Source organism: Mustela nigripes, chromosome 4 (genome assembly GCF_022355385.1).
Source record: "Mustela nigripes isolate SB6536 chromosome 4, MUSNIG.SB6536, whole genome shotgun sequence".
Lineage (NCBI taxonomy): Eukaryota > Metazoa > Chordata > Mammalia > Carnivora > Mustelidae > Mustela > Mustela nigripes.
The window spans coordinates 191,229,186-191,254,632 of NC_081560.1; the positions used below are offsets into that span (position 1 = coordinate 191,229,186).

The following is a 25,447-nucleotide window of genomic DNA, read 5'->3' on the forward strand; positions in this document are numbered from 1 at the left end:
GTGGCCCTGCCCACCCCTGAAGCCGGTCCTGCGTGGGCTGTGGACTGGGGGGGCAGAGTGCTATGCGGGATGTCTCTTCAAAGTTCCAGGTCGTTGAAGGACTCACTGCAGAGAGGACTCTGCAGAGCTGTGGGTCCTGCGGATTTTAGGATTTCTCACGAATGAGGACGGGTTTGCAGGACGCCGTCAGGAGGCCAGCAGAGTCCCTCTTGCGGGATAGAGCCTGCGCTGCCCACAAGTGCCCCAAGAGCACGTTTTCTGGGAGTTGCGTTGGAACAGGAGGAAGGAAGTGGTGAAGTTGGGTCAGTAGCACGTCAGGGAACCCGCGTGTCGCCGCATTCAGGTCTGGCCCGCGGCCCGGGCAGTCAGTGGACTCCTCCCACCTGTCCCGCGTGCCACCCTGGTGGGTTGGACCCCCTCGGCCCGTTGCAGTTTGCCCCGGTGCATTTTGAGCAACGCCGTGGCAGATGCGGGGGGAGAGAGGCGGTGAGCTGCCCCTTGTCGCTCTCCGGCAGAGCCGGGCTCCTGCGTCCTGGCTGCTGCCGCCGCGACAGAGGCCCCGCCTGGCTGCTGCCGCCCATGGACAGGGCTGCAGGTTGGCCGTGGATGCGGGGATCTCGGAGCTGCTCTGACCCCCATCCCCGGTGCCCTCTCCCTGCCTGGGGGTCCAGTGAGTTCAGACCCTCACTTACAGCCTTGGGGGCCCATTCGGCACTGCCAGACCCCACCTCTCGGCCTCAGGCCCACAGAACGTGGTCTGGTGCCCACTGCGACTTGTGGGGGCATGGGAAGGAGCTCGTGATATCAGGCCCTTGCCGGCCTCTGCAGCTGTGGTCAGTGCACACGTGTGGATGACAGGTGGCTGCGGGGTCCCGGGTGACCGGTAAGTTTGTGTTCCTTACGCACCTCCATTCTCTTCCATCTCAAAGGCTTGCCCAGAGTTGGGTCTTACCTCCTGATCAGGAGGTCGCCGGCTGGGCTAGGAACTTACTCCCCTGAGGCCCACTCTGTAGATGAGAAAACTGAGGTGTGCAGGGTCAGGAGCTGTGCCCGAGGCTACAAAGCCGCAGGACAGGAGCCCCAGCCCCTCGGTGCTGAAGGCCAAGCTGGCCGTTGAGTCGGGAGGCCTGGGGTGAGGGGCACGGCAGCCCACAGGGGCAGGAAGCAGGGTGCTAGGGACGGATGGGCAGGGGTCCACGACAGGGCAGCCATTGGAAGAGGCTGGGGTGTGACTTCCTGGCAGTAGGCAGGGGAAGGAGGAGGCAGGAGGCTGAGGAGGGAACTGGGCCATGTGGGTCGAGGGCAATTGCTGCCTGCCGCAGGGACGGGGGCAGATTCGGGCAGAGGAGGAAGGAGGAAGTTGGTTGGACAGTGGGCAGGGGTGGGGCCTGCGAGCCGTCAGGAGAGGGGAGTCCTCCGTTGCCTGGATCTGGGATCCAGGGTTCCTAGCTGCGTCAGTGCCAACGCCCCTGGGAGCTTCGGTGGGAAGTGAGCCCTTCCCCAGGTGGGAAAGGAGGCACAGAGTCAGCTGGCACCCGGGGGCGCTCTGGAGGGTGCGCACTGGTGTTCTGGGCCTACCATTGCTTGGGCGACACTGGGGAGGTTGAGGGGGAAGGGGAGATGATCCTTAGGGGTCCGGGCGGGGAGGAGGGCGGCTCACTGGGAAGGCCAGAGCGAGATGTGGGCCCTGGGAGTCTTTTAGGTCCTGGGATCACAGTCTCCTGCAAGCAGAAATGGCTCAAAGAAGGGGCCTTGTGGAAGTGGTGGGTGGTGCTGGGGAGGGGGTTTCCAGGAGGGGTGCCGAGGTGTCTCGAGTGGTGACCATGGGGCTGTGTCCACTGCTGGCCAGTGTAAAGCCAAGTGAGCGTGTGTGAAGCAGGCGGGAATCCTCACCGCGTCTGCCGAGGACCCGGTCTGGTACTGCTCCTGCCTCGGGTGGGGGAAAGCGCTTTCTAGGTTAAAACTGACCAGTAGAGCTTTGATGTCCTAAAGCAGCAAGTTTTGTTAAAATTGAAGCATGGACCTGTTCTGGGTCTGTAGCAGGAGCGTTCTCCTGCCCAGCTGCACAGACCTAGGCACACGTGTGTGCGGCACAACGGCCCATCCAGTGTCCCGGAGCCACAGCTCGGCGCTGTGGTCCACTGTGGGCGCGGCCCAGCCGATGCCAGGCACGGAGGGGACTCAGCCCCGAGCTCTGGGTCGGCAGCCGGGCTGCACCCATCGCGAACGCGGAGCTTGGGTCCGGCCTCACACAGGCTCTGGGAGACCCCTCGCCGGTCGGCCGGTGGGGCCACGGAGTGTGGCCGTCTGTGTGCAGCTTGTGGGGAGAAGAGCCTGCCGTCCGCACAGCTGGCTGCTGGCAGTCCGGCCGGTGGCCGTGTGCGGGGTGTGGACCGTGGGAAGGCAGCCCGTCAGGGTGCGGGAGGCCGAGTCTGGACTTCCTCCTGGGAGCCTCCCTGGCCTCCCCTGTGCCTGCCCAGTGCAGCCCCCGAGCCTGGGGCGAGGCCGAGCCCCTGCCGCCCCGGTCTTCAGGAGGAGCGTGTTGTGCAGGTAGACTTGGTGAATAGCAGTAACTTTTCTCTCAAGACGTTCTCTCGTCCCCTTTCTGCTCTTATCTTGGCCATCGGGCTTCCACCGGCCCGTGTGCAGGATGTAATTCCTTTTTAGGTCACTCAGATGCTCTCTCCACAGAAAGCCGAACGCGGCCGGCTGCTGCTATTTCTGGCGCTGACTCCTGGCCCACGAGGGGCCGGTGGGCTGGGCGCAGCCGCCTTGCGGCGTTCCTGGGCCCGAGGCCGCCTTCCTCCCGGGTCACCTGCGCGGCAGGAGGGCTGGAAGGGGCTGCATGTGCGTGTGCACGTAGCGATGCCTTAGGTTAGGTGCTTTCTTGCTCACATTTCTAATTCACTCTTTTCCAAAACATTTTCCTTGATCGTTCTGATGAAAGAATGTGTGTATCTTTATCAGAGGCTTTTTTGGGGGGGGTACAGTTTTGGCGAAGCAAGCATGCACTTGAGGCCATGACTTGAGGCTGTCCCAGGTGAGGACAGCCGGATGGCCCCAGCTGAGTGGAGGCCCTGTGGGCTGGGGCACGCGTCTGCTCACTTGGACCTGCCTGGGGCCTGGAGACCACCAGGTTGTTTACCGAGACATGTTTCCGCCCAGAAGTAACACAGCTCTCTGTCCCGCCCCGTGGGGGGGCTCTTCCTGCCTGTCCTCAAGGTGCCTGTGTCATCGGCCCTGAAGGGGTCCCTGCCTGGAATCACCAGGGCCCTGAGCTCCTTGCCAGAGGGGTGGGGAAGGGCCAGAGCTCTGTGCCCACAGCCTGTGTGGCGGGGTCGAACCCACACCACCTGTCGCCTGTGTTTGGCTTGTGCTTGGTGTCCATTCCCGGCGCCCTCACGGACCACATGAGCAACCGTCCGAGGCCGTCCGTCCAGGAGGTGGATGCTCAGCAGCCCAGGGCACCAGGCCCGGGGTCTGCGCCGGGAAGGATGGAGCAGGACTCCGTGCGAGCAGGTGGGCCTTCTGGAGAGCCCACGCCGCCACCGCACCCTGCGCCCTGCAGGCCACGGAGAACCCGCTGCTTCTGGGCCCAGCTGCCCCACGCAGCATGAGCAGAAACCCCGGGACTGAGTCGGTGACCCCCAACCACAGGTCGCAGCCACCCCTGCTCTCCGCATCCTGGTAATCGTACTGCACGTGCTGCCGCCCAGGAGCAGGGGACGTAACCCCGTCACCAAGCATCGCCCGGATCCCACGTTCAGTGCCGTCACATCAGGAGCTCAGCTCAGGCCACGGGGGGCCTTTATGCTGTGGAAATGGGTACGTTCCACCAGTTGGGGCTTTGCTGTCGGGCACCGGGCAGCTGCTGGCCCGACCCCGAGGACACACGTGTCTCCCAGGGCACTGGCTCCTGGGGTGTGTTTTGTCCCACGAGGACGTGGCAGCAGAAGTGGCCCTGGCCCTGCGATGTGGATCGGTGAGAGCACACGATGGAGGGCGTGTCCTGGCGTCCTCCCCTGGGCTGAGCAGAGCCTGTGTCCTGGCTTCTGCCTGCGTCCCAGCCAGGGCCGCTCACGGCTCTGCGGAACCCTTACGTTTCCTCCTGAAGTACCCACAGCTTCGCTCGCTCGCAAAGGAAACATTGTTTTTCTGTTGGTGAAATTTTCCACAGTGTGTCCCTAAAATTAGGATTCCTAACGAGCTATTTTGAGTTTCTCACCATGTGCCGTAATTACATCTGTTTTAAAATGAAGTTCTTGGGTCTTTGAGTGACGGGTTGACGGATACTCAGGCGCCTGCCCTCCCCCAGAGCCTGCCAGCCAGAGGCCTGGGGCCTGTTTCCCCCTTGCCCTGCCGTTAAGGAACCAGGGAAGACGCAAGTCGGATGCACGCATTTCCTGTCATCCCAACGGGCTCCCTGTCCCCGTCCAGCTCCGGGGCCCTGGGCGGCGGGTGGTCTCTGGCCTTGCTCCCACCGAGTTAAACAGTGAGCATGGTGAGCGAAGTATCATGTGAATTCAAAACGTGCATGAAGCAGGGGCAACAGGACGCTGTCCCTCGGTGCCCGCTGCCCTCGCTCAGTTTCCAGCTCAAAGCCAGGCCTGTCACGTGCCCCGCGTCCGCCCCAGTCACTGAAGCAAAATCCAGGCACCACAACGTCACGCGTCAGCATGTCAGCCTGAGTCTCTGGAAGAATTGAAAGCGTCCCCTGTGTCACTGTGACACCCACGAAGATGGTCAGGCTCTCTGGCACGTCCCTGAATATCGGCTCTGCGTTCCGATGTTCCCGCCGTCTCCTGATACAGCTCGTGGACCACGGTGCATCAGTATCTTGGTGGAAGTTAAGACGTTTTCATTACGCTGCGGGGCTGTCGTTGGCACACAGTGGACTTGGCACGCTCGAGGTGGGCGGCGTGGCGTGTTCTGGAGGCTCGCATGTCCACACGGCTGCGCTGCGGCCCCTGTGCTGGGCGCCCACTGGTTTGCTCTCGGCCCCTCGTGGTCCGTCGGTCGGCATTTTCTAGGTTTCCGTCACTCAGCTCTGCGGGTTTCTGTCTAGGGGGCCGCGGGGGCCCAGCACCGGCATCTTTCGGATCGTGCACAGGGCTGCGTGTGCTCTGCAGCCAGCCCGGACTCTGGGGTCAGGCGGTCCCATCAGGGCGCTTGGCAGGGTCACACTGTGTCTCTGTGCACGTGTGGGAGGGCACACGTGTGTGCTCGTCTGTGGGGACCTGTGTATGCGTGCACACGCACTTGTGTGTACGTCCACACTGGCACACTGGAGCCGTTGCTGTGTACACAGCGTGGCCTGCAGAGCCGAAAGCGCGGACGCAGTTCTCCACCGAAGACCTTGGCACGCGCGCTCTGGTCGAACTCCCTCGATTGCTGTCCGTTGAAGCCTGTGTTTCTGCCTCCGACGCGTGAAGGACGCTCGCCGGGTGTGTGAGTGCTTGGCTCGTGTCTGGTCTCGCCAACGTGTTCAGAGAAGTTGTGCCCGTGCTGCCCGGCTTGCGTGTTGGTTGTGACCAGTGTACCGTGACCTCTTGGTTTTCCTCGTGGATCTTTGTCCCTGGAGACTTGGGTCTGCACCTTTGGGGTCTCCTGGACCTGCCGGCCTGTGTCGCGGCCGGGCCGTGTGGGTGAGCTTTCTTGGGCTCGGGGCGCCCTCCCAGGCACAAGCTCAGCTCTTTCTACTCTGGGGACGTTTCCCTGGATGACGATTTTAAACATTAGTCCTGATCTGATGCTTGGTCCCGCAGGGACTGGTGGCTGTCCTGCCCGGCAGCCCTCTCCCGTCGCCCTGCCGACCCCCTCCCCCATCCCCTGCTCACCATCCCCCCCAGCCTCTCCCCTCCTCCCTGCCCATTCCCCCTGCCAGTGCCCTGCCTGTCTCCTCTCCCCCCTCCCCTCTCCCTCTCCCCTCTCCCCTTCATCACAGCTTCTCCTGTCACTCAGCCCTTCTTGGGGGCTTTGTCGTGGGTTCCTCTTTGTGATGAGGATTTTGTCTTTTTCCATTTCCTCCTTGAGGTTCATGTCATTTCTTTCTCTTTTTGTTTTTGGTCCATTTCTGGTGGAGTTTTGTGCTTCTGACTCCTGCTCTCGATGGTGGTTTGAGTACATTTAACTCTGCCGCAGTGTGGGCCGGCCCACTGTGCCCGGGGGTCCTGTGCCGGGGCTGGGCTGGACCTTGTGCAGTTCTGCAGCGTCGGCTCCTGGGAGCCCGTGGGAGGAGGCTTGTGCAGAATCCCAGCCCGACAGCACCCCCTTCTGTCCGCCCAGCAAAGTGCGGCGCAGGCTGCCCCAGTCTGTCCCCAGTGATCTCTGCCCGTAGTGACCCGGCGATCAGGTCCCGGTGACCCTGGGATCCGCGATGGTGACCGCAGCGCTCTCCTGGCTCTCCTCCGTCGGCCCGTTTCCCTTCCTTGCTTCCTCCTTCGCCAGCTGCTCCCCGAGGCCGCCTCCTCTCGTTTCTGTTCCACAAGCCCTGTCCCTTCCTGGCCGCGGGCTCCGACCGGCTGCTGCTTTTCCAGGACTTGCACACCTGGGGCTCCCCGGCCGCATCTCAGGCCGGCCTCAGCCCGGCCCCAGGGTCCGCGGGCATGCGGCAGGCCGGGCTGCCGGCTGCTGGGTCCCAGGCCTGTGTCCTTTGCCCCGAGGTGTCCCCGCCCCAGCCCCCGGCGGCTTCCTTCCACTCCGTGTTCCGGGAGTTTGGTGACCGCAGGCGGCACACGTGGCTGAGACCACGCGGTGCCCATCTCTGGCACCCCCTCAGCGGGACGCCCTCGCGGTACAGCCTCTGCCCTGGTCCTGTCGTGGCTCCTCATCTGTCTGCAGAGAAGCTCCTGGAGGACAGACCTGTCGTCCTCCGTGTCTCTGGAGACCCTCCCCACACGAGAAAGCCGTGTGGGTTCTCTCGTCCGTGTCTTCATGCACCGAGGACTGAAGGAAGCTCCTGGCTGTCCTTGAGTCAGAGCTGGCTGTGGCGGCGCGAAGGGGACTGTGTGGCCTCTGGGCAGTACCTGGGGGTCTGCACACCCTGCACCTCCCTGCTTCGTAAGCAGCCCCCTCCCACGGGGTGCGCCCTCCACCCTGAGTGGCCGCCTTCTGGGGTCCTGCGGGAGCCTGTCTGCAAGAAGAACAGGGGTGTTTTCCCTCCGGATGGCCGCTGGTCACTCCCAGGGGAGGACAGGCTGCCCACACCTGTGCAGTGCACGACTAAATGTTGTTTTTGCTGATTTTGAATGAAAAAAAAAAAAAATCTCCCTTTCAGAGGAGTATCCTGAGCCCGGGACGGCCACCACGCGGATGTTCTCGTGTCATCGTGAGCCACAGGCACGGACGTGCTTGTCGGGGTCCCTGGCAGGTGCCCGTCGCCTCGCGTGGTCGGGGACTATTGTGGGCTGAGGCCGCAGCTGCTCACTGCAGGGAGGGACCGCGCACGGCCGGGTGACCAGTCAGGCTCCTCCCGGCCACCGCGGCTGCGGCGGCCAGAGGACAGGGCGCGGTGTCTCCGGGCGAGCTCCCTGTGCGTGGGACCCGTCTCGGTGGGGTCTGTGCACGGGGAGCGGCCTGCGGGGGCCAGGGCATGACCACTGGTGTCGAGAGACGCCACTCACAGCCGACCTCTTTGCAAGGTCGTTCGTTACTTCTCTGCTAGAACTTTTCACGGTCTCATCAGTTTACTAACTGCTTCCGAATGACACGCGACCCTTCGTCCGGCATGTCCTCTTTCCACGTGACTTCTTCGGACGCTGGGGACCGCTGTACCCTCGGGCATCGCCTGCGCTTGAGGCAGCCCCAGGGGCCTGGTCCATCCCGACGTGTGGTCAGGCGTGTCCGGGGCTTGGTGAGCGACGTGGGCTGCTCCAGCGTGGGGTGCGTGGGATGTGGGGCGCGGGCCTATTGTCCTGGGAGACGTGGGTATGGAGGGCGGTCAGTGAGCCCAGCGGGGCAGGAGGGCGGAGAAGCGTCCTGGGGGTCCAGCAGGGGATCGGTGGCCTCCTGGGGGCTTCGCAGGGCACGTGTGCAGGAGGGGCCGTCCCTGGGGGCCTGGGGCAGCAGGTCAGGGTGCAGGGTACAGAGCCGTCTGGTAACGCAGGGCAGAGGCCGTGGGCCACAACTGGAAGCCCTGGAACCTGAGCCGAGCCGGGCCTCTGGGGCGGCTCCCTGGAGTGCCCGGTTCCTGCGGGCCCTCACGCCTCTGGGAGCGCGCTCCCTGCGGCCCCGCCGCGCCCCGCCGTGTGTCCGGGCCTCCCTGCCTGCTCCACGCCTGCCGCCTGCCGGCCCGGCGCCTCTCGGGGTGTGTCTGGAGCACGGCGCGGCTCCGCAGGAGTCCAGGCCCGGGTTTAAATGGACGGGACCTCGTGTCGGTGGCTGAACAGAGTGTGTTTACGGCTCAGACCTGGGTCTCTGCACGCGCAGGGGCCAGTCACGCCCAGCGACGAAGCCCAGCGGGGACGGTTCGTGGTCGGTGCCCGGAGCCCGCTGTGGAGACATGGTGCAGGGGTGCGTTGTAGACCCGAGTCGAGCTCGCCGTCCGCAGTGTCGTCGGGCCACTGCTCAGAGCTGTCACAGTCCACTAAGGTCCCCGAGAAAATCACGGGAGTCACTGTTTTGGCTGTGTGATCAGTTAAAATTTAGATTCAAATATGATAAATTTAATTTGGAAAATCATTATCTTTTCCACCTAAAAAGTATCGAACATAGGTCTTTCCTGCCCTAAAGTCCAGCTTGGGGTACAGTGTTGTGTGTGGGGCTGGTTCAGCGCCTGGAGGCCCGGCGGAGCACAGCGGACCGCAGCGTGGCCTCCCGAGTGGCACTGTGGGACGGCGTGGGCCAGGTGAGCCGTCCCAGGGCAGGTCACCCGGCGTCTGGGTCGGGGTTTAAGACCTGGAGTGAAGCGGAGAGATAGGAGTCAGAAACGGAGGGCGCGGTGGTCCGCATGGCCGCAGGCTGAGGTGTGTCAGGACCCGCTGGAAGGTGCCGTGACAAAGCCTGGAAGGCCTCCATCCCCAGCCCCACGGCGCTGATTCCCCGGGTGCCCCGCACCCTCGTGAGTTTGGGGCGGCTGCCACTACTGCTTCCTGGCTGTGCTGGGGCCATTCACCCCCGATGCACGGCACACAGGCCTGGCTCCCGCGTCCTCGGCGCCTGTGGCCAGCCGTCCAGCTGCTCCGTGGGCTCCGCCTGGCTGTGTCCTAGTAGCAGCTGCTTTCTGTCAGGGCTGACCAGAGCAGCACCACGTCCCTGAGGCTGTGGATGGCTCGCCAGCCGCCAGGTCCCGGCAGGAAGCGCTGTCCGAGGCTGAGTTGCCGGTGACATCAGAGCGCTTGTGCAGGAACCTGACTCTGCGAGGCTGCATTTGGGGCAGGGGAAGGTCATTTTTCAGGTTTTTGGCAAACCCTTCTCTGAGTCAAGAGATGCTTGGGAGAGGTGCGTGGTGGCCGTGGGTGGGTGCGGTGTGTGTGACGGGCAGCTGGGGACGTGGGGACAGGCCCCTGCATGTCTGCTCCCTGTCCTCGACCCCCTGGTCCCCGTGGGCCCCAGGCAGTCCCGGTCCTTGTCTCAACCCCGGGCTGTCGCGGCCGGGCTGCTCACCGGCCAGTGCTGCCGTGCTGTCCCCCTGTGCCCGTGGGGTGGGGCCGGCAAGGGCCTTGTCCCTTCTGTGAGCAGGTGCCGGTCAACATAGGTTCAGTGACCCGTGGGTCACCCCGGGACGCCCAACGTGGTTTGCTGCCGGGGAGCAAAGATGCAGGCGGTTGGAGGACCGCGGTGCTGGGCCGCGTGGGGCGTGGGGCGGCTGGACGGCTCCCGGACGGGACCCCGCTGCCCGGCGGCATCGCTGGGAGCTTCACTCACGTCTTCCGGAAGGCCCAGCGGCCCTGGGGACGGAGCATGCCGTGCCCGCGGAAGAGCCGCCACCGGGGCCTGGATCCTCTGGCTGTACGGGGGGCCACACGGCCTGCGGGGACACGGGTGCCGGGCGTGGCATTGGGTTGTCCTGAGCCAGTTGTGGGTCGGGCAGCGGCAGCCCCTGCGGGGCGCGCTGTGGGCTCTGCTGACTCCCAGTCCAGTGAGAAGTGTGCGCGTGCCACACGCTGGCTTACACGTGCTCACGCACGTGTGCACGTGCCCTCACACGTGGGTGCCCACGGGGCTTGTGGCCTTCGTGGAGGACGTTCCCGGGGGTCGGCAGCGAGGTGACGCGGGGCAGCTTTTTCCTTGGGGGTGAAACGGGTGCTCCGTGCTGAGACACAGGAGTTAACTAGGGGGAGACACCTCTGAATTTTTGAAGACGTTCCGGAGAAATTCTGAGTGCTGGGTATTGGGAGAGCGGAGGTTGCTCGAAACCAAGTGGTCGGCCGCACGGAGGTGTCTGATTCCTCCCAGTGCTTCCTGTTCCTCACCGGGCCTGTGGGGCTTTTTGTCCTGGCAGCCGCCTCCCACATGGGGTGTCCGTGCGGCCCGCCCCTGACGGCCTGTCCTGCTTCCCTCCCCAGGTCGTGCACACGCACAAGCCGCACTTCATGGCGCTGCACTGTCAGGAGTTTGGAGGGAAGAACTACGAGGCCTCCATGTCCCACGTGGACAAGTTCGTCAAGTAAGTCCCCGCGCTGTGTGCCATGCCGTTCCCGGAACACGGCGCCCCGGGGGGTGATGAGTGCCCTCGGGGAACAGAAGGTAACAGCTGCCTTGCTGGGGTGGGCACAGAAGGTAAGAGTGTGCCCGTGCTGGGTGGTGCGGGGGGACAGGAGGTAACAGCGGACCCCCGGCGGGGGGAGGTGGCGCAGAGAGTGACAGCGCGCCCCTGGGGTGTGTACCTGTGAGGTGACAGCAGTCCCCTGGGCCTCGAGACTTCAGCCCCGGGCTCCGGGTAGCACGTCCTTCTCATCTTTGTGGTGTGGTGGTTGCCGGCCTTCCCTTGATGGACGGACACATGGACGTTCTGCAGCTCTCAGCTGTGTTTGTCACAGTGGAGGGGATGGACATCTGTGGGGGTGAAATTTTTGTCACTGGGAATAAGTAGCCACAGGTGTGCTGACCACCACACGTGCGCCCTGTGGCCCCGTGGAGGACAGGCCTTCCCGGTGCTGCTGGGAGTGGCACCAAGATGTCTGCATGGTCCTGGGAGGTGGACCCATGGGGTAGAAGCAGGCCTGTGAGGCCCCACGCTGAGAAGTGGGGTCCCTGTGTGGCTGTGGGTAGCAGGAGCGGCCGCGGCACCCGCCTGCCTTCTGCTCTCTCTGCCCTCGGGCAGCACCGCGCCTGCCCTCCGTGGGTCCTAGATGTGGCCTTGTCCATGCCCTAGCCGTGGACTCTGGGCACTGAGACCGCTCCTGCGGTGTGAGATGGTGCTTCCTCACTTCCAAGGCTGGTCCCTGAAGGCCACCATGCCCACAGAGGCCTCTGGGACTGTGCTCAGAGCCTGGCACCTGCCGCGTGGCCCGAGGGGTATTTCAGTGGCCGTTACCACGCTCAGTCCTGCTCAGATCCCTGATGTTGTGGACGGACACAAGCCATCCATGTTTTCAGTTGTTAGACTGGGGGGTAATTTGCTGAAGAGCATATCTTTTTAAAAGAATGGCCAAATTTTCCCAAAATAATGTAATTTTAATAAAAAAAATTTATTTAATTTTAATACTCAGATTACCGTGGGAGAGCAGGGGAGTGTAGCTCAACCCCAAGAGTAGCCAGAGTAACCCTGACGAAGCACGAGATGGGCACTTGGGCTGCAGACCTTGGGGCACAGTGAGGTCACAGGGACAGACTGCAGGGGGACCCCCCCCCCCGTGTCACCGGGCCACTTGCGGAGCCGTGAGCCGCATCGCTGGTGTCCCTGCATGAGAAGGGGACACCGAGTCCCCCCGCCCCCACGCTGCACACGAGGACGAGTCTCAGTCATGTCACGGAGTAGGTGTAAAATACGGGGTCACTCGCCACCGAGACGAAAGGCAGGACCACGTGGCGTGGCTCTGGGGCAGGGGCAGGCTTCTCAGGGAGGTGCAAAAGCGCCGCCTACAAAAGGAGATTGAGAAATTCGAATGTTAAACTCGCACCCCGAGTCCCCAAGTCCAGCGCTGAGAGCACAGAGGGCCCTGGGGAGCCGTGAGAAGGACCGCGGGGGAAGAGCCAGGCTTGTCCCGGAGGGGCCTGCAGGCTTGTGGAGGGGGGCCGCCTGCCGTGCGTCCCCGCCCCCACCCCGCGCCTCATTCCTGTCCTGCTCCTTCACCCGCGTCCTGCCCCGCGTCCGGTCCCCGCATCCGTCCGGGTCGTGGAGCGCCAGGAGTCTGTGAGCGCAGCCCCTCCCCAGAGAGGGACGGGGGCGCTGCAGCTGCCTGGGCTCGGGGGCATTTGGGAGTGTGGTTTCCTGCCCGAGCCGGCTAGGCGCAAACAGCTGGGACGCTCCCCAGAGCCTGGGGTCGTGCTGTGGTGGTGTGAGGCCCAGGCCCAGCTTCCAGGGTCCCCGCACCTCTGCGTCCCCGTCCCTGAGACACTGCTGGGTCCCGCGCATCCCCGGGGCATCACGGGATCCCGGCCAATGATGGGCAGCCCTCACCTGCCCGGGGCACGTGGTGGGCCTCCGTCTGCGTCCCTCCCCACTGTGAGTCGGGGGCCTTGACAGGGTGGCATGCAACACGGCGTCCCTGCCAACAGCCGCGGGTCGGAAGCCGCGTCCCAGGCGGCCTGTGCACTAAAGGACCCTGTTCCCTCCCAGAGAGCTGCTGTCCAGTGACGCCATGAAGGAGTACAGCCGCGCCCGCGTCTACCTGGACGAGAACTTCAGGTCCCAGGAGCACTTCACGGTGAGTGCGCGTCCGTGTCCCGGGGTCGGGGTCGGTGCCGGGCTGACCGTGTGCCGCGGGGCTGCCGCCCTGCCGGTGTGGCCGCACAGGCAGCCATGCCCGAGTTGGTATGTCAGCGGCTTGGATGGGGTCCACAGGCGGGGGCCACCAACACGGGGACCAGGGCACAGCCTGTGGGCTGAGGAGGGCCGGTCGGGGCTCTTCACAGAGGCGAGGGTCCCTCCTGTTCCCGGCTCTGCTCTGAACAGTTGCTCACAGGGCACAGGCGAGTTCCTTTGCCCCAGTCCGGCAGTGTCTCCCGCGGCTGACGTGGTTGTCGCCGCGCGGCTGCCCCACGCCTCTGCTGCTGTTCCCACGCACAGCCATCCTCTGCCACGCTCAGCGCGGCCTTCCTGCCCGCCGTGTCAGCCACGCCGGCGTGGGCCCCGTGCTGCCCGCACACCCCCTGCCTTCCTGCCTCTGCCCGCTGGCCGCTGGCTCTCAGCCGGTCCTTGACCCAGAGACACCCTCAGCCCTCACACTCCCCGGTGGCAGGACCTAGTTCGCGTCCTGTCGGAACGTGTTCTGGCGAAAAGCACCACAGCCGGGCGGCAAACGGCATCGGTTGGGTGAACAGCGGGGCCGGTGCCGCGGAGCGGTACGAAGGGCAGGTGCCTGGGGGGCCCTGGCGGGGGGAGCCCTTCAGAACAGAGCGCGGAAGGACATCGGGATGTCCCTGCCCGGGACGGCGCGTCTGGGCTGCTGGCACACGCGTCACGGGGACCCCAGGAGGAGCGGAAACAGGAAGTGGGCAGACACGGGGGGCAGGGGCGAGGCTTTTAAAAACTGGACGAACCGCGTAGATGGCGCAGGTCGTTCCCGTCACAGGTTTGCTGTGGCGGCGGCATTCCCCGCTGAGGCTCATCCTCACGACGCGTGTGCCGCATCCCCGTCCCCCGGGGCGCTGGCCTCTGCAGGCGCGCTCTGCTGTGCCCCGAAGCTGCCACATCGCGCGGCGGTCCCTGCTCCCCCGCTCCTTGCGGGACACGTCCTCGCGTCTGACCCACCTCCTTTCGGCGGGAGACTTGGTGTTTCAAAATGAGCCGTGCGGGGGTGCCCTGCAGATGCACGCGAGGAGGCGAAAGTGTGTCGGGGCCACGGTCGGCCTCAGCCTGAGCAGTGCCGCGGGCAGCGGGACCCGTCGTAGGGACACGGGGGTCCGTCCTCAAGAGGACGCCGCGGGCGGGGTGTGTGTGCCCCGTGTCAGACTCGCGGACGCGGACAAGACCGCCGACGGCCCTGAGACCAGATGGGCAGCAGCTCGGGCTCCGACGCCTCCCCTCACGGACCGGTGGACCCCGTGTGACCCCACCGCCGTGGCAGGACACCGACTAGAGCAGCAGCCACAGAAATGGCTGTCACAGACCGTCGCCCGGTCGGCTGCTGCGGGACGGGGCGGGTCCCGGCTGTGCCCGTACGTTTCCTCAGAAACGTCTTTCCAAGTGAGGGTCAAGGAGACTTGGAAGAAGACTCCCAGGCAGGCTCGCCAGGAGCTTCTCCAGACAGGTGCAGCGCAGCCCCACGGGCGTGCGGGCGCCCCGAGGGCACATATCAGGGCTCCGCCTGGCTCCAGCCACTCCCATCCTGGCCTCAGAGCACATCCACGAGTGGCTCACACGCGCGTGGGGATCCGGTGTGAGGCCAGGGTCACACACCTGTCGCCCCAGCACGGAGTAGATAGACGCGAAGGAAACAGAAACGGTGTCTGGAAGACTCCCAGGTATTTGGAAATACACCGCACACGGGTCCAGAGAATGTCACAGAGCAGTTTGAACCGTGGGTCCGGTGACCTGGAAGACCAACAGGAGCCGTCAGGGTCTGCGAGATGTGCCTGCGGGGTCCACAGAGGGGAGTTTGCGCCCGCGGGGTCCACAGAGGGGAGTTTGTGGCATTAAATGCTCAGCGTGGGCAGTTTTGAAAGTAAGAGCAAATTAACCCAAAGCAAGCAGAAGGAAGGAAATCATAAAATAAGAGCATTAGTGTGTGACAAAGGAAATAGGTAGAGAAAGCAAAACCAGCAAAGTCAGATGGTACCGTAGCAGGACAGCACGTCCAGTGAGCCTCGCCCCACAGGTCAGAGCCATGGTGTTTAGGGAACGAGGCTGCGGCCATCGGGGTCAGGAGGCTCCCCGGGGCCAAGCCGGGACCTGCCAGAGGCCGGGCTGGGGCCACTTGGGGCCGAGGGGGGTTTGTGAGTGCTCAGTAGATGGGCCGGCGAACTTGAGAGAAGAAACAGGGTCCTCCCGGAAAGGCCTGGTGCCTGCTGCCGTCCATCTGTCTCTCTCACGCTTGCTTCTGGAAGTTTCCTGAATGTTCTTGAAGTGGTCGCTGTGGCGCTCTCCACCATCTGCCCCGCGTCTCTGTCGCGTGCACACAGCTGCGTCTCTCTTCCGCAGAAGTGCTCGCTTGCTGAGAAGGGGAAGGCACAAGGTCGGCGGCTGTCGGGCCCAGGAGCCACTGCTTGGTTTCCCAGCAGCCCGAGATTTATCTCAAAACGTCATTCTGCAGTTTGCGGTGGGAAAACAAACGCCTGGAAAGAGGCTGTCCCGTAACTCAGCAGTTTCCTTGAAAACATAACCTTTCTCGCAGAAAGCGGTGTCTGAAGCCCCCAAGATTACGTGATGTCAAAAATTGGAAATAATCTTAAATACCCGAGTGTTTCCCACTGCGGGACGGCCGTGTGGCCAGTGGCCTGGCAGACCGTGTCTGGGGGACCTGCCTGCAGCCACAGGAGGGGGCACGGAGCCCGCGGCCCGAGAGAGAGCACAGAGCCCGCGGCCGATGCTCTCACCCCGCTGGCATCTTGCTGTCCAGCTGGCGCGTGGAAATACTTTGCGGTAAGGCTACATTTGGCCTGTTTTTCAGCCCACACGTTTCCAAATTTAAAGCATCTGAGACCAGGTGCATCCAAGATCCATGGCATTTCTGTTAAAATTGGCAGCACTTTCCTCTTTTGGTCGTAAATGCAGAGATGACGCATCTGCAAGAATCCCAGCCGTGGTGCTTGGTTCGAGCCTGAGACTGTGCTTGGGGGCGGCCCCCCGCTGTGCTGGACTGACCTGGCACGGGGACATGGGGACCGCAGGTCTGAGCCCCCGTGGCTGCGGCTGCAGGTGGGGAGCTGCTGCATGGTGTCAGGGGACAGGCTGGAGCGCTTGGCTTGCCGACAGCGGGGGTAAGCGCTCTCCGACCTGCAGTGCTGTGGCTTGGCTTTCCTTCTAGGGTCCCCATCCTCCGGTGGGGGTGGGGGGTCCTCTCCCGCAGTCGCCGTCCCGTGGGAGGCACGTTAATGGCCACTAGGTTACTGGACAGCCGTGTTGGGCGGGTGGGAAAGGGGTGCCTGTGCTCCAGACGCAGCCAGAGCTCCTCCTGGGGTGGGCACAGAGGTCCGTGCACGTGTGCCGTCCCGGCTTGTGACCGAGATGCCGAGGGTTCACCATGAGATCCTGCTTGACCTGGGGCCTGTGGCGTACCGTCTCTCCACGCGCCGCATGCTGGGGTTCTCCGCATGGCCTGGTACGGGGACTGCCGCCCCCCGAGTCCTGGGCAGGGCTGGGCTGCGTCGGCTGGGGCCACTCCCTCACCTGCACCTGCTGGCCTCTGGCTGTCGCAGGAGGAAAATTTAATTTTTACAAGATTAATAGTATTGGAGCAATATTTTTAACTGAGTGTGGTTCAAATAATAGGCCATTAATTGGAAAAGGAAATTGAAATGAATTTATCTTATACATAAATGCTGTCACAGGTATTAATAAGGATCAGAAAATAGTGGTCTGTTCCCAGAAAGAGGGCGACCCCAAAGCACCGGGTCTGTGAGCGTGACCCCACGTGGGGGTCTGCCGTGCTGCAGAAGCCTGGGGAGGCCGGACCACGGGGGTCTCCCTGGGGGGACTCTGGACCTAGGGGCCTCTGGGCCTTGGGGCGGGGGGCTGTGGACTGGAGGAAGTCTGAGCTGGGGGACTCCACCTGGGGGGCTGGGGGGGCCGATGCTTCCCGTCACCAGGAGGTGGCGCCAGAGCAGCACTTGGTCCAGGAGATGCTCCCGAGGCTTTTCTGACTTAAAACAAGGATCCTGTTAGATTTGCTCGGAGGAGACACGGGGCCCTTCCCTGAGACCAGCTGTCCCCGTGCGGGGGCCTGGCTGCCACCCCGGTCAGTGCCTGCTCCCGTTTCTCCCGGGACGCCAACACCGGAGGTCGGCCTCCTCGGGGCGCAGCTGGGCTCTGGAGGGCAGGGCCCCGTCCTGTCCATGGACCGCGCAGGCGTCCCTGGGACAGACTGAGGGCCCCGGCCCCGGGCGTCTCCACAGCCACGTGTGAGCTGGACGGGTGGGCTGGGGCTCGCGTTCTGGCCCGGGGTGGGGGCCCCTGGGTGCCCTTAGGCCCTTGCCTCCTGCGGCACCTGCCCAGGGGGCACCCCTGCTGGCTCCCCTCACTTCTGGCACTCCACTGCCTTGTACCCCTGAGCCCCGGTTGTCGCCCTCATGCTCTGGTCCAGGGCCTGGGGTCCAGCCACCATCGCGGGTGCCCGGTGGGCGTGCTCTGCGTCCGAGAGAGCAACGGGAGAGCCGAGCTCCGTTGTGTGCGACGTGGGTGCCCTTCGTCCCTCCCCGTCGGGGGCAGGGCTGTGGCTGTGCCGGCGTGAGCTCAGGATGGAGGCCTGACGCGGTTTAGATTTGTTTAAGACCATGGGTCGGGCCTGGGGCCCCCACATTTGGAGATGGACTCCTCCAGGGCAAGGCAGGGGACGAGGTGGGGGGAGGGGAGGGGCAGGGTGTGCTAGAAGCCACAGGGCAGCAAAGACCCCACAAGGAAGAGGCTTGCCCCCAAGGTGCCTGAGCCTGGACGCTTGCCTGGACTGCCCGAGAGGACCGGACCTTGCCAGCCGCTGCTGGATTGCGCGGGAAGCAGTGGACAGCCCGGCTGCCCTCTCCACGAGGGGTGTGTTCTCCGCGCCTCAGTGCTGAGTCTTTTCGCATCCCGGCAGGCTCTGAGCTCGTAACCTCCTGTTAAGGCTTTTGGATCTGCCCACAAAGAACGCAGACATTCCAGAGTCAATCCGTGGCAGGTCTGAAGGCACACTTGTCCTGTTCTTGCCACGTGGACAAAGCACGCCAGGTAGTGAGACAGGTTAGTGTTGCTGCTGCTGCTGCACCAGGACTGGCTGGGGAGGAGAGCAGGAGACACCCCTCCAAGTGGGACTGGGCCCCTGGGCACCCCCTCCCCGTCCCCCTGCTCCTCCACCTCCTGCCTGCTCCCGGTCCCTCCCATGCGCTATGAGGTGGGATGCCACGTGACCTGCAGTTCACGCTGGGGACAGACCGGAGGTCGCTGGGGACACTACAGCATCTGGTGGAGAAGCGAGCGGCCACCGCTCGGCACCCTGGGCTGATCCCCAGCATCCTGGGGTCCATGGGACGCCCCCGCCTCCTAGAACATGCATAAACCGGGGCGGCAGGTGGAGGCAGGCATCGCGGTCACTGGGTTGCTCCCCGTGGACGGAGGCCCAGCGGTGCCCATCTTCTGGGAGGAGGTGGCAGCCACCTTGCCGTACGTCCTGCCTCTTCCCCCCTCGCTCACTGGCACCCCCCAGCCCTGCCCTCCGTGTGCACCCCCGTTCCCTGCTGTGCACGGCCTCCGCCTCTCCCGTGGGGCCCTCCCCCCGCTCGCGAGCACACCCGCCCTTTGCCCGTGCCCCCGCCCCTGCTGTCCCGTTCGCCCCCCGAGGACATTGTCCCGTCTGCACCTCACCGGGTCGTGACTGGGTCTGTGTGGAGGAGCAGTCAGAGTCGGGCACGTGACGTGTGACGGTAATCCGCACACCTGCTCGGGCACGGGGATGGGCTCCAGGGCAGGCGGGACTCTCCAGGCCTGGCCGGCTTCCTGGACCTGGGCGCTCGGGTTCCCCGGCCCACCGTGTGTGCTGGGCCCGGCAGCACAGGAGGCATGCGGGGCTGTGCAGGCTCAGGAGGCAGGGTCCCCAGAGGACACACGGAGCTCTGTACCTGCTTGGAGGGAGCTGCTCCCGTCTGGACTGCGGCAAGCACCCCCACTGCAGGGTGTGCTTGGGTTCCCGAAAGGCTCTGAAGTGCTTCCCCCAGGAAGCCTGCCAGGATTGGCCTGCCAGGAATCTCCACTGCGTTCTCCGGCGTTCGGCATCGGTCGCTGCTGACTTTGCAGCAGGGCACGGCCACGCAGACCTCGACGCAGAGGAAGTGGCCCGGGACGTTTTCCAGGCCTTCTGTGTATCTGTCGATGGGAGCCGTGAGAGCACAGGAGTCTCACATCGCGGGGGGCGGAGAAAACACGTCACTTACCACACAAAACGCTGAACGTCGATAGGGCGTGTGAGGTAACGGCTTTCCTAGACTCTGGCTTCAGAAGTGGCTAAATGAGGAAGAAATTGCAAATTTATTTTGGTATAATTGCCTCGTCTTGCTTCAGTGCAGAAGTGAGCGTCTGTGCTGCTGCTCATTTGCGTGACGGGCAGGCCCGGGGTGGGGTGGACAGGCTCGTTTATGCGGGTGAATTCCAGGCTCCTCCGGCCAGAGGCCACCCCCACAGCCCCTCCCTTGCCCCGGCGACCCCATCCTGCCCCCACTGGCAGGAGGAGGATGGGGGCACCCGGCTCCCGAAGCAGGACGTGCCGGCCTGGGCACCCCGCACGCCATGTTGAGGCCACTGCGATGCGCTGCAGGCCGGTGCCGGGCACCCGGGGAGGCCTCGGGGTTCAGGGACAGCAGCGCTCTGGAACGTGTGGGACGTACGGGCTCATCCGGCGGCTTCCTCTCTGCAGCTCCCGCTCAGTGGCAGACGCCGGCTGGGCCGTGTGTGTGGTCGGGAAGCTGGAGGACTGGGAGCCCCTGGTCTAGCCTGCATGCCGCAGGGCAGGACCCCGTGGGGCCTCTGAGAGCCCAGATATGCCGATGGCCAGGCAGGGAGGAGGGAGTGGGGCTGGCTCTTGGCTCAGAGTGTGGATGGCACGGCCACGGCTGCTGTGGCCCTGTCCCCACAGCGGGCCTGGCCATGTCCACCACAGGAAGGCAGCCCACGATGGCGCCTTCGCTAGTCCCTGGCGTGTGGGCGGCGACCCCAGATGTGTGCACAGCAGCCGGACCCTGCCCAGGTGCTGTGTCTGCCGAGCAGACCCGACGTGTCCTGTGGGACGGGCAGGGGCTGGCGGGACTGGCACAGCCATCCTCGTTGGCGCTGGGCTGGTGTTTGCACTGCTGGTGGCCCAGGAGGGAGGCCGTCTCGTGAGGGCCCTAGCTGTGGGCCCCTAGAGGATCTGAAAGACTGAGCGCCCCCGGGCAGTGGCAGGCCAGAGCCGGACCCTCGTCCTCAGGCCTCGCCGCACCGAGAGCACATGGGATCAGTGGAGAGCACTTCTGTGACCGCAGGCCTGCCTTCACGCATGCGAGCTGTCTTCTCGAAGCTCTCGGAGCAGGGCTCCTTCTGGGCAGAGGGGTCTGAAGCCAGAGCCGTGTCAGCGTCCTTGAGCACCGGGAACTTGGCATCACCTAGAGGCCCCAGGGGAAGCGCGTGGGCTCTGGCCTGCGGTGAGGAGACCAGACGCCTCCACTGCCCGCCGTGCCCAGCCGGCGCCTTCAGCCCTTGGAGGATCTGGTTTTTGGAAAGAGGTGCCTGGGTGAGCTGCTTTTCTGTGAGGACGCCACGGCATCCCGGGAGCCTGGCTTCGTTTGTGTGCAGGAAGGACACCGGAGACCGTCAGGTGCCCCGGAAGGCTCCTCTCCAGGGGACCCCTCACCCACCCCTGGCCTAAAAGCTTTGCTTCGGAAGCTCCCCTGTCCGAGGGATGTGCTGAGGCTGCTTCTCTGTTCCCTGCCCTCAGACCATGTGTCTTGGGGGGAGGGCCTGGGGCCTGGAGGGCTCCGTCCACCCTGGGAGGGCCCTACCTGCCCCGGGGGCCCTGGCTTCACCCCAGGAGGGGCTGGCCCCTGACCTCGTGGTACGTTCCCCCACTCCCACTCCGGTGCCCCTGCTCAGGGCTCCTGGTCCCCCCCAGACTGTGCTCCTCCCTCTGTCTGCCGCTCTCCGTTCTGGGGCACCCGTGCTCACGTCCAGCCCTGTGCTATGTTAGCACCGCCGAGAGGAGGGTGTTCTCGCGGGAGCACAGGCCCCAGGGGCCCTGTGCTGACCTTGGACTCGCTTTTCTGAGAGGGTCTGGGTCTCCCTCCTGGGAGGCCTGCCTCCTATCTGACCCGGGTCTGCTGGAGGGCTCGGTGGGGGGGGGCAGGGGAGTGTGGCCGCTGCTGTATTCCTTCCCTCCAGTCCAGGCCCCTCCCTGCCCCCCAGTGGCCCAAGTGCCTGCCAGAGAGGGGCGGCCGGAAGGTGTGCTCCTGGAGGAGGTGTGCCCCCACGACCAGCCCCTCGTCCTATCTCTGCTCTCCTGAGTACGATTTTAGGGGAAATTTATGGAAAATTAATGGAGTTCACTGATGTTCTTTGATCCGAGGAAGGGGAAGGAAGGAGATGCGTTTCTGATGAGGGAGCTGCTCTGTTCTGGGAGAGGCCCCTCCCGTGGCTGCGCCCGGCCTCCGCGCCCTGCCGGTGGGACCAGACAGACCTGATGGAGTGCAAGGAGCAAGATTGGTTTTCCGAGGGCGCTGGGCCCTCTGCGCTCAGCTAAATCACACTGTCTGCTTTGCCGGTGGTAACGACCAGCTCCCCTCGGCGGCACCTGCAGCCCCGCGGGACACGGTGATGGGCGGCCGGCCGGCGGCGGGGCCCGCGGTGAAGGTGAAGCTGTCATATCGATCTTTTTAGCACTAAAATATGAGCCACTTTACTCCGCTCCCCGCTGCTGTGATGTGAAAAATAATAACTCGGATCCAAATTAAAAATATTGATCTCTGGAAGGTGCTGGAAGTAATACGCGCCTCCCGAAGTTTTCGGGTCAGCCGAGGAGCCGTCGCGGCAATAAATGTGTCGGCACGTCAGGTCCAGGGTTCTTGATCTGTTTTTCCTCTGAATTGATTTTTCATTATTTACTTCCTAAAAGTGTTGAAATTTGGTCTTCCACTGTTAAATCCCAGTGTTTGGGCAAATTATTTCTTTGGGGCTTATGAGCTGCTCCTGACCCACTCGCTCATTGATTGATTGATTTTTGACTCAATAAGCTTGCAGTCGCTGCCTTATTTAGGGCTTCTATCATAATTTTTTATACATTTAGGCTTGACTTTTTTATTTGCCTCTAACAGATGAGGTGACGCAGGGTATTGAGCGGGGGCGGGTGGCTGCCACAAGGTTAATTTTATCGGGCTCCATGCCTTCTGAGGAGCTGCTGGGTGTGTCCACACCGCAGGTGTGTCCGGGCACAGCAGAACCCCCGGCCTCCGTAAGCCCCGTACCCGCAGGGCCGTGACCCGGCCTGCGCCGGTAGCCCGCGGCCGAGTCAGACATGGTGGGCAGCCCAGAGTCACAGACGTCATAGCTGTTGGTGGGCATGGGGGAGATCCCAGAGCTCTGGGCTGGTGCCCATGGCCACACCGGCGAGTGGGAGGAGTCGGTGCCTGGGGCAGCTTGGCAGGGAGGCAGGAAGTGGGGGATGGCCACTTCTGTTTGTGGGAAGACTTTGGACTTAAAACAGGGCTCACGGCCAATAGCACATCTTGCTGCCCTGGGAGTCAGGGCTCCCCATGACCATTTCCCACTCAGTGGTGTCCGGAGTGAGAGGCGGCCAGGCACAGAGGTCCGCAGGCTAGACCCTGGAGGCGGCAGGAAGAGGGGGTTCTGTTCCGGGGCCTCTCGGGGGATGCCGGCCCTCCGCACCCTGTGTGCCCCACGTCCTCCTCTGGGGGGGCCCGGCGTGCCCCTGCTTGGTGCCCTGCTCCTACACCGTGAGAAGCAATGGCCCGCCCTTTTCCACACGTGCCGTGTCTGTCGCTCATGCTGGGAGGTCATAGCAGGAGGCTTGCGGGGCCTGGGCCGGCTCGGGTCAGCACTCAGCAGGAGGCACCCTTTGGGACCTGCGGGTGACCTGTGCTCCCCAGCGGCCACGCTGGTGGGATGCACATGTGGGGGCAGCCCCTGTGTGGTGTGCTGGCCCCGTTGGGACGGTCACCTGCTCTAGGGTTTGGGGCCGGAGGTAGGAGGAGCCCCGTGCTGCGCGCCAGCCCCCGGCAGAGGCAGCCGCTCCCCAGCAGAGAGCTCAACTCTGACTGTCAGATATCCAGAGCGTCCAGTCCCAGAGTCCTGTTTTCTGACTGTAATGCCATTTCCTGGCATTTCTCTCTGCTCTGGGCACGGCATCTGCCTCTAGAAACGGTGTTTCAGACAAGGACACAGATTTTAGAAGGATGATGCGTCCCCCTAAACGTCCACGGGGGGGCTTGCTGCCAGCAGGAAGTGGTCTGAGGGTGCTGCCGCCCTGTTTCCTCCCCAGGGACCCAGAGCAGGCCGCTGGGGGGATGCCAGGCCAGGGTCCTCCTCGTGCCTCGGCTGATACGGGGAGTTGAGGCCACGAGTTGGCCTCCTTCTTACGAACCGGGGTCTGCTCTTCTCCGCCGAGGCTTGGTCTGGCTTCCCTGCCGTGCACGTGACTCACAGCCTTTCCGTTTGGTTGTAGGAACGTGGGCGCTCTGCTCTCCGTGTGGGGCTGGCGCCCGTGGGTGCTCGCGCGACCTCTGCCCTGGGAGCCCACGCTCTAGGCTGATGGGCACAGGGAGGGTCTCCATTAAGGCCTGGGCCCTCAGGCAGGACAGGGAGGTGCTGAGAAGGGCACCCCAGATCCTCCGGCCTTACACTTTAGGTACACACAGTTCTAAAAAAGAGGGTTCCCTTAGGGGCACTTGGGTGGCTCATTCGGTGAAGCCTCTTGTTCTTGGTTTTCAGCTCAGGTCATTGTCTCAGGGTCATGAGATCAAGCCCCGCGTTGGGTTCTGTGCTCAGCGGGGAGCCTGCTGCGCTCGTCCCCTCCGCCCCTCCCCCGACCCCACCGTGTGCACTCTCAAATAGATAAATAAGTAAAGAAATCAAAAGCGTTCTCTTGGAAGAATCCAGAACTGGAGCGGCAGAGAGCTGCTGCGGTCTCAGCCCCAGGGGCAGGTATGGCCACCCAGCTGTGGACTGTGCGCCCAGTCCCCTTCCCCCGTGGGGAAGGCAGGGCACTGGGCAGCAGCAAGCTGACCCGTCCGCAGGCAGCGTGTCCCCAGTGCCGATGAAAAAGTGGAGTTTTGAAGGACAGCCGTGCTCAGATTTGGCCAAACTCTGGAACTGCAGCCCCACGGCGGAGGTGAGCTGAGACACAGGTTCACTCCGTCCGCAAGCCCAGGTCAGGCCCTGCCGTGGGCCCACGTGTTCTGCACTGCAGGGGGACGTGGCAGACACGGGACAGGAACTCGTTTTCTCCTGAGAGAGGACACCTACGGGCAGGCATAAGGCGGAACCTGAGCCGTCGAGAAGTCAGGCCACTTGGTCACCTCTGTGCCCACGTGGGTACCCAGACTCCGCTCCCAGTGGCCAGCCTGTCCTTAGATTCATTTAATCGGGAGAAGCAGGAGGAGGGAAGTCCAGCAGCTCCCACCTGCCGCCGGCCAGGTCAGAGCTCTGTCCTGCGCCGCGTCTGGGCTCCACACAGCACGACACGCGGTGCCGGCTCCCCACGCACCACTCCCAGCGCCCTCGTGCCTTTGGTCCTTGAGCGGACGGACTCCGAGGACCAACGCTCACGACATGCGACTGTGACCACGCTACATGCGATGGGACGCACCTTCAAGTCCTCCCACCGCATGGAGCACGTACACTCAGGGCCCAAGTGCGCGACTGTGTCGTTTCCAAGCGTGAGAAAGACCCCGGGGCCTCACAGATGTGGGAGTCACAGACGGGCTGCTCGGGGGCGCTGACGTCTCATGTGCACCTGCTACAGGTGAGCGGAAGCCACCACGGAAGGAAGGAGGAGGAGGCGTTCCCGGTTGGGCACGTGTGTGCGCGGAGGCCACAGTAGACGTGGATCTGCACCTCCGGGGCCTCTTTGGGGATGGCCTGCTGCCAACTGCGAGCACACGGTTCTCGACGCCCCCTCCCCTGCCACCCCCAAGGCCATGGCCTATCTGATGGGGGCACAGAGACCCAGCTGTAGGGCAGCTCTGAAGGAAGACAGGGAAGGGCAAGTTCTCGCCAAAGGAGACCGGACCCAAGGGGCATCCCCTCTCCAGGGCCACACTGGAAAGCCGATGCCAGACAGGAACAGTGTCCTCAACATCTGGCATCCAGAACTGACCGGGGGAGATACCCATCGGGCCAGTCTGCAAGTGCACAGATGCAAAAATGAAGAGTATATCAGGTATGTACAATCTGAGAAAAAGTATGTCCCAGCACCCTGTGTCAGGAAGCTCTGTCGTGAGGTACTGTATCCAGAAAGGTGGGCACGGAATCCGGGAAAGACAGAAAGCAGAGGGGATTCGAACACGGCAGGTCCCTTGAGGTGTGTGGCACTGTTCACGCACGCATGGGGGTCGTCTCCACCGCGGCCAGATGTGTGCAGAGAGCTTTCCTCTGCTTCTTGGACACGACGTCCTTCCCATCCGGCTCTGAAAACACGAGAGTGTGCTCTGGTGTGTGAGGCCTGAGCTCCAAGTC

General features: G+C 63.8%; 1 protein-coding gene across 4 annotated transcripts in view; it reads left to right on the forward strand.

Annotated features, from left to right (window-relative positions):
- Nucleotides 1-25,447, forward strand: part of INPP5A (inositol polyphosphate-5-phosphatase A) — a 157,698-nt gene that overhangs the window by 53,812 nt on the left and 78,439 nt on the right. For all 4 annotated transcript variants that reach the window (XM_059398882.1, XM_059398883.1, XM_059398881.1 and 1 more), the window contains exons 3-4: nucleotides 10,506-10,606; nucleotides 12,722-12,809. In XM_059398882.1, coding sequence (XP_059254865.1) covers nucleotides 10,506-10,606; nucleotides 12,722-12,809 — 189 coding nt within the window. The remainder of the gene's footprint in view (nucleotides 1-10,505; nucleotides 10,607-12,721; nucleotides 12,810-25,447) is intronic.